At 38.3% G+C, this 15,040-nt stretch overlaps 1 protein-coding gene across 1 annotated transcript in view; it reads right to left on the bottom strand.

Moving 5' to 3' along the window:
- LOC139138484 (uncharacterized) overlaps positions 1–8,713 on the bottom strand; it is a 13,141-nt gene extending 4,428 nt beyond the window's left edge. The window contains exons 1-3 of the mRNA XM_070706876.1: positions 8,483–8,713; positions 673–868; positions 249–316 (exon numbers count right to left, since the gene is read on the bottom strand). Of these exons, the coding sequence (XP_070562977.1) occupies positions 249–316; positions 673–868; positions 8,483–8,537 (319 nt within the window). The 5' untranslated portion in view covers positions 8,538–8,713. The remainder of the gene's footprint in view (positions 1–248; positions 317–672; positions 869–8,482) is intronic.
- Positions 8,714–15,040: the final 6,327 nt, after the last annotated feature.

The raw sequence follows: 15,040 nt of genomic DNA, 5'->3' as shown, positions 1-15,040 counted from the left end.
TGTGGTATTTATTCTCAGTTATTTCAATTCTAAACATCTGTAATACGGCTTAGAATAAAAAACTCGAACACCTCACATGAAAAACATGTTGCATTTACAGTGTACTGCCAGGATAATATTATGCAGAAAGGCTTTGTATGACAATCCACCCGTGTTATACAATTATTGACGTTGATATAGTCAAGGTCGTTTTGTTTACTGACTTAGTATTGTCCCCTAAGAAGACACTGTAAAACATGGAAACTTACCTGTGTAACCGATGAAGACGTTCCCGTTTACTTTTTTGTAGGCGAAACATTTGTAACTCGTAGATTGACTGAAATGACATGAATAATGTATGATCGTGGATTAGCGAGAAGACCACTTATAAAGTACAAAGTTATCTACCCTGTTACACGTGAACTCAAATTTCCGAGCAGACGAAACCTGAGGGCGTCCTCATAACATGGAATTACCACCATGCTCATACTGGCCAAATGAATTTCGCATACACTGAAAAGCCTTGAAAATCTGAAACATTACGAGCCTTTCGAAAACAGTCGAACCGCTTCCGCTGTCCAATGACGCGACTTTTCCTTGTCAAAAATCTCGGATCGAAACCAACGTCAATCTGTTAGTGCTTCATGTAACTGTGCAGTTTGAGTTGCTATCAAAAGTAATGTTTGTACTCACTCATCATTCACCGTCTTAAGAATGTAGGTGGCGTTTTCGGGGGCCGACTTGAAGCAAACGTATGTCTTTCGATCTTCCCCAGATGTCTCGGTGTAGTTCTCAGAGTTCAAGTCAAGTTTCCCATCGTTGTCAGAATTGTCGATACTATACAGCCAACTGCCGGCGATATCGTCCGGGAAACTGCAATTTTGTGTATCTAAGACAAAACATAGAAACACACTTTATCATATCGATAGACTTTGCAATTCCACACATTCAAAACATTGGTTGAGGTTTCTGATAAGAAACTTTGAGTGATACATGGATTACTTTAAATTGAATGGCACCTTGGAAGATAAAAACAAATTTTGTATTGCATATACAACGATGGAATATTTTCACAGAAAACATCCATGGCCCAAGCTCAGTTAGTTCCTTGGTCATAGCAATATTCACACATACAATATTATGAAAAAAATCGTGTTCTCCGTAGCACAGTACATTTTACCTGGCCCCAAGAGATAATCAGTGATGTTACGCGGTATTTGGCTGCATTCTTTTAAGGCTTGAGTTTGTGAAATTTCATCCAAGGTCAGATCTTGGACAAAACCAATGATACACAAAAGAGAAGACGGCGACTTTGTATTCTGACGAAGCTTCCGATATACATTACAATTAAAAACTCAAAAATATAAAATACGATTACAATTACAAAGTAATTACGTTCATCTCTAAAATATTAAAATGCGGAAAATTGTTTTGCTTTTTTCTTTTGCGAACACTGTAAATCATAACAGTCAAATGTCCAGTGGGTTGTAAGCACTATGTGCTGGTTCGATAAATTGTGTGCAGTATAAAATTAATCAGAGACAATGAAGGGTATCGCCAGTCATACGGAAAGCGTTGTCATCATTAGCCGAACAAATTTCAGCAGAATAGGTGGGATACATGTGTTACACAGCCGGTATTTCTAGAATAAAAGTAGTCCTAGAATAAAAGAGTCTGTCCGTATTTCTCCTCACGGGTATAGCATGTGTGATTTTTGTTGGAACTTGGTGTCGTGATCTATCGCATGATGGTGTCATCCGCTCTCTCTCACCCAAGTAAAAAGTTTATATTATCACAGTGGAAGAGCCTATTAACTAAGTCAGCCTCTGGCCGAGCTGACTTTATTACCGGGATGGGCTGTCAGCGACGTTACTGGTCGCCGCACTACAACGTTGAACGTGAAAGTTATGCTTCGTCGGTACGTCTGTTCCGGGCATTATGAGATGCCATCCAAATGGACTTCAAAAAGACTATGAATCAAATGTTGTATTGTAATGAATTGATGAAAACCACACTGGTAACCAGACAATGGGGAAAGGCGACATTTGTAGTGCATCGCCATAACGAACTGAATTTTATGCGTCCATTATTCTCAAAGCTATCATTCACGATTGGAAAAGATTAGAGGCAGACAAAGACAGATTTAAGTTTCATTCAAGCAAAGAGAATGGAACGTTTAACTTGAACTTATTCTTGCCAAATTGAACAAGAAGGAATCAGATTAATTTGATACCATATTCTTCTCAGTCCTATTATAGATATTCATTATGCTACCCTGGAGAAGAACAATAGGGGGCGCTCGCCGTGGAATACACTTCGCTATACCATCAGTGTCAACCTCTCAAGGTACCGCAACTTTCATCCTTATCAATCATTTTGCTAACATTTAGCTGTGTTAATCAATGTCATACAAATGTCCGTCGATTCATGGCACTTGTAAAAGTTTAAGAAACTACAGTTTCAGACAAAAATTTGCATCGGAAAGTTCCGTCTGCATGAAGACGTGACATGGCGGTGAATGCCACCCATCAGCGGAGTGAAGACCGCGCTCCATTTGTTGCAGCGATGTTGATTAAAGTTAAAACGACGAATCTCTAGGGTCAACTCTGTCACTCGCAGTAACCTTTATGAACGAGTATGACTGTTATAATTCGATGTTAGCGACTTATGAAAACTGATAGGAAACACGTGTAGAGCTGTTTGTATTGACAGCTGACAGAATCGATGTTCTCCGACTTAGAAAAATACATCACATGGCGTAAGACATACGAGAGCTTGAACTGAATGCTAAGTATTTGGCAATTTGAAGATTTCTGGTGATGTAATTTTTTTTTGACAAAACTGCAAATCATCCCATCCCACAAAGCGACCACGTAATGACGATTCTCCTGCCTTCCGAATGCTGCGTTGCATTCATTCAACATGTTTGTAGAATTGTCGAAAAGGCCGAAATGATAGTTATCAAATAGTCTTAACAGCTATTTTGAATATTGGAATACCAGAAACGAAAATGCATTGATAATTGTAGGCAAGCATCAATGGTTGTCTACGTAAAGATAATGAACAGGCAGGCAGACAGACAGACAGACGGACAGATAGATAGATAGATAGATAGATAGATAGATAGATAGATAGATAGATAGATAGATAGATAGATAGATAGATAGATAGATAGATAGATAGTTAGGTAGGTAGATAGGTAGGTAGGTAGGTAGGTAGATAGATAGACAGACAGACAGACACACAGATAGACAGACAGACAGACAGACAGACAGACAGACAGACAGACAGACAGACAGACAGACAGACAGATAGATAGATAGATAGATAGATAGATAGATAGATAGATAGATAGATAGATAGATAGATAGATAGATAGATAGATAGATAGATAGATAGATAGATAAGTAAATTAATTAATTAATTAATTAATTTAAGGATAGCTGAATGTAGAAAAGAACTGTTTTTTGAAAGCAGACCTGTCAATATTTTTCCGTCTTCAAAATATTTACCTGTCGTTTAAATTTCTATCCCTATCGACTATACCAGTAGATAGGTAACGATTGGATTCATCTCGGCGTTCGTAACATAAAGGAAACGACGCACGATTTCTTTATGAATCAATCGATGTAAACCTTTGACAGAGGTTACATGGATGTTATGTTGATATGGGTGATTCATTGCAAATTTTGTTTTCCGGAGATTCACTGTGAATCTCGAAATGACAACCTTAATATTTCACCGAACATCAATCAAAATGAGGAGTTTTTGCCTGAGTGGCAAGAACACGCATTTCACATATACCGACTAAGCCATCGAGTTCTAACCTTTCCGGCGTACTTGTCCCGGGGATAAAACGAGATTAGCGCAGCAGAAACGAGATGCAGTCTCCCTCACGTTTGTAAAAAGTCCGTTCACAAATACCACCATTAACGATCAGAGGCCGATAACACGTCGCGAGGCAAAAGAAAATTAGCATTAAAAGGAAATTCAAAAACGAATTTCCGACTGTAGATTTATAACGTTCATTGAGACTAAAAAGCATTACGTATTATTACTTTAGACCCATGACTCTTCTGCTCTATGTACCTACTCTTGTTAGAGAATACTCCACTTCATATCAAAAGACTCCGTGTGCCTGTACCTAACAGCATACATTATTATAGAATTTCAAAGGTTGCCACTCCGTATAATTGAAGGATATTTAATATAGAGGCAGTGATATCAATGGTATTTCGAGTTTGACATGACAGCCAAAGAATATACTGAAATAAAGGGCTGGTATACGGTGGGCCAGAGTTCAAACGTCTCGTCTAATGTGTGCTGCTCGAATTTACGCGCTTTGATAAGAGTTCCTGTGAAACCACTGCGTCGTGCGCTATGCAAATATATTGTAGGTCAAGGAGGTATGCTTCACTGACAAAGAAATCAGCTCGTAGACATGTGTTGTGTGATATTGAAAGTGTCGAACACAACTTGAAAATATTATTCAGCATACACTGTGTTCCTTTATTTCAACAGTTGAATCGAGAAACTACTGCAAATCGGCAGTTCACTTCCTATTGACCGTAAATCCTGACAACTACCAAATCTTGCCGTATTTGCCCGGGCTATATACTATCAGGAAATTCCAACGAAATATAGGTTGTGGCTATGCCAGGGTGGTCATTGGTTCATTCGATTTAACACGGCGACAACATCTGTCTTAAAGGGATACCGTCGTCGGAACTACGCTCAAAGGTCGTATGGGACCCATACGACCGATGTAAACACTGTATCTAAAGTACAATGGTGATTGATGACAGTTAAAACATGTCTCTCTTAATCTACATCGTATAATTTAAATGTTGCAGCTATGTTGATGAGGGGCATCTAGATATCGTGCACGAAATACATTGTTTACTCGCACAGGCGCAACTCCGACGACAGTTTCTCTTTAAACGAACCCCAAACACGACACCTGATGGAATGTGAAATTGAGGACTTACAATCTGAGGTCTAATATGATACAAAAACACGTTTTTTCTTCTTTCGGGCTAATTTTGAATGCAATTTATTTTCTCATACGCCACTCACTTCTGTAAAATATGTACATTTCACGGGACTACATCATTAATTATTTAAGATACTACTAGAAATGTACAATAGCTTTTTACAGCAGGTCAACCAGGGGACAAATTATACGTTTGATCGTCGGTACGACGAAGGATAATACACTGCACATATTCCCAGTCGTTGCATTTTCAAAGCAATTTATTTTCTCATACGACACTCCTGTAAAATATTTAAATTTTACAGGACCACATTAATTATTTAAGAAACTACTATGTACATTAGCTTCTTACATCAGGTCAATCATGGGGACATGTTATACGTTTTAATTTGATCATCAGAGGATATATGCACTGCACATATTCCCAGTCGTTGAATTTTCAAGCCCAGACACTTTAGAGACATTCCATATATTGTATCGAGTTCACAATATCAAAGAAAAATCTAAGTGTATGAAGTAGCACTTCCTTCGACACGTTTTAATTGAGCGTTCTCTGAAGGAAAGTTTTTTGCAGGAAGTCACCACGGTCACTCAACATTGTTCTCAAGCACGTCAGTTTTTCTTTGTGGCCGTCACGCAATCTCTGTATTTGAAGTAAAGAACCGGCAGCGTTTTGAGAACGAAATCAATTTAGAGACGTGGCAATCTTGACAACTGTCGTTATCGAATATCCTTTAATAGGGGATCCGTGTTCTCAGGCTGGCCTATAGCTTGTTTGTTTGAATAGAAAATACTACACAAATATTTTAGACTAGTGACTTTATTTGTGCAATTTTGGCTTCTTTTTTAACCGGTAAAAATTGGCCGTTTGGTGTTAAGTTTCAAATGGCGGAATAATTAGACAGGCCTTTATCAAAATTATGACCATGTTACGCAGAAAGCATGACCAAAATATTAAGAGGTAAATTCGCTATCTTCAGTCACCACGTATCGGTCAGCATCTTGAAATATCCTGACAGATTGACCAACAATATATATCTATGCGTACAGACATAAACAGTCTAGGAAAACGATCACGAAACATCTGGTACATACCCAGAAGTGTATGCTTATGAGCCGACGGCTAACACAGCGACATAAGTAAAGACAGATCGGGGCGATTCACACTCATCACAAACTGATGTTATTTCAAACTTGATTGATTGAAGAAGCTGAAGAGTTCAATTTTCCTTGACAAGAATATGAAGAAACTGTCAGAAAGCAACCGACGTTGTTCCTTCGTAACATGAGATACAATCATCTGTTTCCATTGATCACGTGGTCAACGGATCATTCACTTGTATTATTTAATATTTATTTAAGCCAATCAAGTGCTTGTTCCATGGCAGAATTGTCACTGACGCATAAGTGTTAAATGTTCTTTCGAAATGATGTTTGATTTAATTGAAACACGATTGACTTTTGCCCCAGACGTGTATTTATGCAAGGCATCTCGTTAAAGTATAAATTATCACAGATGATGTATTAAGTATTTCTTCAAAGCTTATGAATGATGTAGATTGTTTAAATTTACCGATACATAATATCCCGATATAGCTTGATCTGCTCGTCTGTCCACGGGTAAAGACATATTTATTAGGGTTAAATTGTCACGATTGATCTCCTATAATTAATATTGATGATATGCAAAACGGTAATTAATAATGCAAAATATAGAAATGAATTTCGTATGCATTTAGAATTAAAGCTTTAAGTCTATGAATAGTATAACTGGGTTCGGGGGAGGAATCGAATTTCCATTCTGCTTCTCCGTCTTAGATAGGTGAATGCTGCATGACTGCAGATGTTAGTGCATTGCTCTCACTGTGTCCAGACGAATGTGACATACACTGCACTCGTATACTCTGAGACACAAGCTCATAAAAGGGGATCGTCGGCTCAGCTGCTATCATTTCATCACAACCATCGAATGGGGATTTGATCAGCCCTACCTGAAAACAGCGAATTCAACGCCCCATCAAAGCGAATTATCGCATTGAACGTTGATGTAATGGGCTGTTTCAGTCCCAACACTCGTCATAGAACCCCTTGAGCACTAACAGCGAGGTTCGAAGCAGTTTAGAATTGCTACCTGCCCACACTCCATATGCTCTCAAAATAGATATCTTTCAAAAGACGTCACATCAGAATCTCCATCGCGAAAATCCTTCGACGTTCGCATCGATTTGAAACCTGAGTGTCACTTGTTGTTCGATTATCATGTCTTTTGCTTTACACCCCTTGGACATACTGTCAGTTGTCGTTTGCCCATGGATTATAACCCTTGTATGACCTTTCTTGGTAAGTCTGATCATAATGCATATGATTGGATACGGGTTATCACAGTGTGTAGTTACTATCGAACACGCACAGCCATGGCGACCACAGCATAACATAATCAAAAACGCCATTACAATATTGGGTGATCATTATGCTTTTTATGTATGAAATTCCTAAGAAGTCTGGATGAAACGTAATAAACACGGTGTCCACCTTTGCATCGTTGTAATAATTGTAGATAATTCATAAATTTTTTGAGGTATGAGAAAAAAACAACAAGAAGAGCAAAAAGACAGTCATGTTCTTTTTTACTTCATGATCGGTTAGACAACCAAAAGCAGCACCGCGGCTGTTCTTATTCACTTTAGCAAAGCGGTGTAAAGCGATGTAATGTTACCCATTCCGGCATATTGACCAAAGCAGTGTCTAAGAAGAATTTTTGTTGCTATCTGCAGGATTTGACACTTCCATTAATTGATGCTGTCAAGAGGTAGAATAAAAAGTATACAAGGCCAAAATGCATCTTGATTTAATCGACGTAGGGAGCAAGATATTATGTTTTGGCTGTCGGATAAAACGAAATAATGAAGGTTTGTATTTCTGATCCGTCAGATCCGTTGCTTTCCTTTTGAAATCCATCCATATCACTAAAAATCATTGATTTCTCGGGTGCGGCTGGCATCTTTTGACTTTCATGCACATTTGCCGTCGACAGAGCTTTTCATGAACCGCAACAACCGCATAGTGGGAAATCGGTATCGATTATTGACACACCAATAAGAGACGAGCCTTCTTTCTGCAATGTTGTGGTCGCCCGTGTCCTACTTTTTCGATCGATATAGACGGTATTGCTGCCTTTTCATCAAAGTTGAATACTCATATACGAGAAAAAAAGGAATGAAAGACAATTCTGGGAAATAGCGCTGCTGAGCGTGTATCCTAAGACTGGTGAATTTGCAAATCAATTGAACTGAGAATGGTGATTCTGGTCATCTCGTTTTGTCTCCTCGTTTCATGGAAAATGTTCTGAGTGGATTTCGAAGTATACAGCGTTCGAACTTTCACGCTAAAGCGCCAGTTTCCTTGTAAACTGTATCAGTTTAATAATTGAAAATGCAATTGCAGCCGTTAATGGGTGACTTGCATACATTTTTAATGAAAGTTAGACTGAATCGAAATGGTCGTACTCACAGCTTACTTGAGTCCACGCCAATACGATGATGATGGTAGCTACAGCAGACTTCATAATGTTGACACAAGGCGTTCACCTGTTCACACCGATACAAGAGATAAAGGCAGGGAAAAAACTGAAGAGGCACGGAGCTCTCAGGGTTCTTCCTGGCTCTACTGTGACACCCTTTGCAGTGCGGTGACGTATTTCTATATTGCGATGAGAAACACGCTCTACTGCTCGTGCCTCCTTCAGCTGGTTTGGGTCGGTGCATTCTTGACATGGGTAGGATGGATGGAGTCGATGATGGGCCTAGAGCACACACGCAGAATTTGGAAAGCTGAATAACGTTTTCTGCCTTTGCGCAAAATTAATTCTTACAGCACTTTCTCTTCGTGAACATACATACAAGAAGAGTCAATTTATCGAAACTACGATAACCAGGAGGAAAAATTAGTTCTCATATGAACATATCGCCAGCTTCATTCGGAGAGAAAATGTATTGTCAAGTCCCTGAAACTACATTTTGAATTACTTCGAAAAGGCGGAGTTTATCCAAACTATGCAAACACTACAAATGTCTGCCATACTATACCTTCGCGTCGTTTTTTTGGAATACAAGATGCATCGGGTTTCCGAAGTGTCCTGTTCAAGAAAATACTTGCAGAAGCTAACACGACGAATGGCGGCCATTTTGAATTTCAACCTTTGAACAATCACCAACTGGGAACCAAATATAATATAACAAGTGTAACTATAGCAACTACATAGTCATCACTATGCGACCAGCTAAAAGCGGAGTCTGTTCCTGTACCACGTGGTGAAATAATATGATCAACCATGACTTATCATTGACTTTTTGTGATATATCTTCATTTTGAGAATGCGCGCTCCTTGCAATTAAACAATTAGCGTCCATTTATATGGCCGGTTACATTTGCATTAAAGGCGTGAACGAAAGTCCACAGATATACACCATAATATATAAGCACAACGGGGCGCGGTTTTAGATACGAGTAGAGTTAAACACGGAGTTAAAGTCGATAGAATCGATACCTCCACACAACAATAGGTTTTAATTCTTGGAACAACCAGGCAACCAAACTTAAGCTCGTTATTTTATCTGCTGACTCTGTTCATGAAATGCGAACGAAAATTCAAGCGAGAGTCCCAAAGGCTAAGGAACTGTGAAACTGTGCGAAATTTTATGCACGGGTCTCACGTTCTCGGCTAATGAAAAGTGAAACCTCTGAGCGTATCCACCTGCCAAAGGCAAACTGGAGTTTAATCAACACTTCTGGGAATAAACTGTACACACTTTGTGTCAAAATACATCAGCTCCTTGCTTTCAAACTGGCGTGCCAGCGTTTACAATGTCATGTCTGGCGTACGCACGAATGGATTGGAATTTTGATTTCATAGTCGATAGGCACTCCTTGCTCTGGTCAATGTCTAATGTCGGAAAGGCTGCAGTTCTTTTAATTTGCCGCCACAGAATTTCACGGTAATATGCCACACCTTGAAGATGTCACGAAATTGAGCGCCAAGGATGAAAGATTACAAAAACTCTGGCATTATTGTCACGTGATATATAGTTTTACATCGGTAACATTTTTAAATTTATGTCTATAAGGATAGACAATTTTGAGGCGGATGGGATGTCAAACAAATTATTTTCCGGAAAAAAAACATTCAAATACTACAAGGTTTATATATTTCATGTTTATGTGTTTGACACATGCAGAATGCTCTCCAAATTAATTATGTTTCTCGTATATGGCAAGCTACGTTTTTTGTTTCAGATTATGCTTTTTTCATGTAGAAATATCAGAGTCAGTTGAAGAGAAGCTAACTTCCCTGTCCATGCCTGTCAGTCTGTCTGTGTGTGCATTTTGTCTGCCTGTGTCTCTCTCCATATATGAATGCATAAACATTTATAAGAAATAGAACTATATAAATAAGATATATATATATATATATATATATATATATATATATATATATATATATATATATATATATATATATCATATATGTGCAGATATCTTGTATGTACAAGACAGTGCATATCTATATCTTAAAAAGGGCACACACACACAGATATATATATTCTTGTCACTTGTTATTTTATCTGCTGACACTGTTCATGTTATCATTTTCAATATTTTCCAAAAATCTTCTCAGGAAATATTTTGTATCATCCGTACTTCTAAGCGCTGGCTTGAAATAAGGCGGTGATTTCTGATCAACACTTCTTGGGAGCCGGGAAAATCGGACAGTATTTATTTAAATCCCCAAAATAGTAATCTTGGTGAACAAGTGATGACAATGGTACCCCTAACAATTCAAGTTATATGTCCTTCTTGCATCTCGTCCATTCTTCTTATCGCTCGTTCTTTTATCTGCTGACCAAGTTCATGTTAACATTGTTCTAGTTGGTCTTCAAAAACTGTACACTGACATAATCATGTAACTTGAAGACATATACAAGTATGTACTTCTTAAATCAATATATATATATATATATATATATATATATATATATATATATATATATATATATATATATATATATTAATTATTATTATCATTATATATAATATATATGCACTTTTGACAGTTTCGGCGGCTTATTCGCACCAAGACCGAAGGGCAAGGAATTTTATTTAGTTTTCGACGCAGCTATTATTTCAAATATGTCAAATCACAGAGAAACATGGACAGAGTCGCAACGGGTATTGTTTAAGGCGTGAAGCGGTTACGTAACCCATCCATGTTCGCCTCGCCTCAGGTTGCTCTCGCCTCTCTTTTCCGAAGAGTGTTGACCATGCATACTTCGGTAATTTTCGGATTTTCGCTGACTGTTAAGCGAAAGTATGTTCGGCAAAGTTTGTGTTGTTGTTTTCGTGTGATGGTGAGCAGAAATTGACGGGCTGGCGAAAACGGGAGTGTTTTGAGCTTCAGGAAAGTGAGTTTTACCGTTTTAAAAAATTTCCTCTCATATTTTTATGAATATATAATGAGTGTGTTTGAACCAAATTTGAAAGTCTTTTATCGATACTGTCTGGTTTTACTCAATGGTTTACGGTCAGTCATACCGTCTTTTACACGTGCGTCAAGGAAGGACATGTTTATGAAACTGCTGGCGTGTTATGTTTTGATTGTCGTGAAATAGTGTTTCTGGCCTGAGAGCTCACAAAGTAACTATGGTTGCTACGCGACTGGAAGTACGATGCCATCTCGTCGTATTTTTCGCATTATCTCTTGCAATTATCAACCACAAACAAAACCTCCAAAAAGTTTAACACCTTTGAAGCTCATTTTAATATGAAAAGCCAATAGTCTACCGAGACGACCATGGAACAAAAGGCATGCCGCGTTTCCAGTCTGTTTATACTATTTGTCTGTGGTCAAATATAGCACAAGCTGCCATCACTCATAGCTTCTTTAACGATACACCTTTCGTCGATTCTTTTTCTCATCTTTATACAGCTAAATGGACTCCTGTAAATGATATGGTCGCCATGACTACAGAAGGAATAATCGTGATCTTCTTTCAAAGCGCTTCACAGCAAACTTCGTTGAATCTGACAGATATGAGAAAGCAGACTGAACGATCTAATGACTGTGCCCAAGGGTTTGCTTCTTTTTTCGTAGGAGATCGACAGAAGATGAATAGAATAGTAAAATATTACAAAGATGAAACTTTGCTTGTTTGACTTCAGACGCTTTACCGATATACTCCCAACTGATTAATTGTTTATTTGATCGTCTATCTCGGTATCATTGAGATAAAATTTCACAGAGATGGATGATGCCCATCAAGGAACGTCGGGCTAATGTCCTCGTCGATGGGCACGCTCCCTGGAATACGTGATTGGCTTTTTATTGTCGGCAAGATTTCAGAGATGACGTACATGTATTCAACGAATTAATATCGACAATTATCATCAGAAATCACTGGAGTCTACGCAAGCGGATGTCACAGCCAAAGATTAAAACGTCTCCGCTACATAATTTTTGAGTTCCGCACCCGTCAGGGTAAAACCATTCAGTTGTCGCGGTAATTGAAGCTAGCACTATTTGCCGTTCGTCTGATATTCCTGCCAAGTCGTTACGTAGTACGGATTTTCTCAAATAATATAAATTCATGGCAACGCCCGACCGTTTCACGGCCTTTCAGTCTTTCTGCGCATAATCAACGGCAATCTGTTGATCACTGTACGCTTCGTTGTTGACGAGAATTTGCACTTACGTTAACCGCCATTCGTGCGAGCATGCGCACAGCCGCACTTTCAGCATTAACAATTCCTCTCTCTCTCCTCAGGGGTTATTTTCTAAAGTTGCAAATTTTTCCATTTGGTAAATATGTTATAAGTTTAAATGTTCAAGAATGAAGGAGCTTTGCACATAAACGCCTAAAATATATATGTAGACAAATATGCAAAGCTTGATTTTCATCGATAGGTTTAACTTTAACCGACAAACAAGTCTAATTTAGTGGTCTCCATAACAACGGAGAGGTAGCAAGCTCGTTCACTAATGATCCAACCGTAGCATTACAGAGTTGAAGAACAGTCCTGATATCCAGCTTGAGTTTGCTGAAACCTAATGATTATGCATCAGCGCTTGAACTTGTGATGTAAATTTAAGGTCTAAGTGATCTCTAATAACTTTTGACCAATTAGACAAATCCGTAACATTTTGAACTTTCACATGGAACAGACTGCACTGAGGACAACTTGATAATGATATGTGCGATATCAAACTTCGATGGCACTTGAAATATTGCATTCTTTGTTATGGGTCTACTGATCATGTTGTAAAGGAGGAGCTACGTATATAGTTGGAGCGTACGTGTCAAATTTTCACTAACTTTGTAAATAGCAGTGGACGTACAGTGTTGAGGGTAATAAGATACTCTGAATCGGCCATTGTTGTCAATCTACGAGTATTGACAGCCAAGGAAGACCGATCACAGTGCTTAACTTTCCATCGCTTCTTAAAACTATGGCTTCGGCGCTGGGATTATCGAGACCCGGAAATTTAATGACCCGCACTGTGCCATTAATTCCAGGTATGTTTCAGGGATGATTGCCCCGGCATACTGATCAGAACAGTCTGGACTTGTCTAGTACTGCTAATTTAAACGACGCTGCCGCTAGCTAGTCGTCGCGACATCCAGCTTGTCAGCATACGTCACGCAAGAAACCAAATTTTGTAATAGTGTATATTTAGTGTTATATGTTTAGTTTGCACTGTTATATCTATTGCTAAGATTGATTGCGTCACTTTATTTCTATTAATACCAGGTGAGTAGAGCAAGTATGTCAAGCAAACTATGTTATTTTGAATATGTCATTCTCAAAATGCCCGCACTCACCAAATCGTGTCGTCTTATTTGAGTCATATGAAAGTACGATAACTAAAGCGATGCTTACAACCTACTTTTTTTCCTGTCGGCATGTTGAGCAAATAAATGTATATTTGTTTTGCCATATTTATCATCATTTTTCTTGGAATCACTTTTTGACAACTTGACGATAATGTGTGTACTTGGGGCCACAGAGAGTGAACGAATTTTCCCTCACATTCGTAACGTCTGCGTTTGCCAAGTCTGATTGTTGGAAACGTCAGGAAAATTCGGTCGCAAATTATCATGATTATTAAACTTACCCCGGTCCCTTGACACAAGTAAGTGATCTTGTCTTGTTTTAACATTACTCAGTGAATGCATTTGTTTGAAAAAATATTTAATGTTTGTTTCTGTCTCATGAAATATACTTACAATGACTTGACATTCAAAATGACTGAGAAAATTATGTCATTTGTATAAAGTCGGACATCACCTCACTCGTCTAGTTGTCTCGGCGAGAAAATCCCAGAGGCAATACTCCATGGGACTTGTCTTGTTTAATGTATGGTGATTCAATATTAACATCTTTATCACCTTTGGTATGTAAGTCACGGCTATGATTCTCTTCGATTTCTAGAGATCTCCCAAAGCTACAAATAAACTTCTGTATTTGATTGTCGAGTCGCGAGCATACACTTTGCGAATACTGATGAAAATATTCTTAAACAAAAATTGCGCAACGGTTGGGGCCTACAACTCGAGTTTTTGCACTAAACCGTCATGATTTACTTAATCAAACTTGTTTACAGATCTGCAAAAGTTCAATCGTGCACAGAAACGTTATTACACTCACTTTGAGTACATACATTGAATTTGCTCAGGTCGACTGCTACACAGTACAGTTTACATATATATATAATGATGTGACGTCAATAGACCTGTACAATCCAAAGGCTGGCACCCTAACGTGACTGCCATTCAAATAACCGTTTAATAATCTCAAATATTATAGTTGCTTAGTAACCTAGACTTATAGATAACAAGTCAAATACACGCCTATTCGACTAAACTATGACAATTTTCAAGCAAATTTACCGCCTATCATTGTATTCAAACACAGATCATGCGAAATACGTGATTAGTTACTTTATAGAGCCATGCGCATAATTCTCTGACTGTCGATCCGTTCTTCTGTCTGTCTATAAGTCTGTCTGTCTGTCTT

This window comes from Ptychodera flava, chromosome 8 (genome assembly GCF_041260155.1).
Source record: "Ptychodera flava strain L36383 chromosome 8, AS_Pfla_20210202, whole genome shotgun sequence".
Classification (NCBI taxonomy): Eukaryota; Metazoa; Hemichordata; class Enteropneusta; family Ptychoderidae; genus Ptychodera; species Ptychodera flava.
The sequence above is the reverse complement of the archived record's forward strand: the minus strand, read 5'-3'. Positions and strand labels throughout refer to the sequence as shown.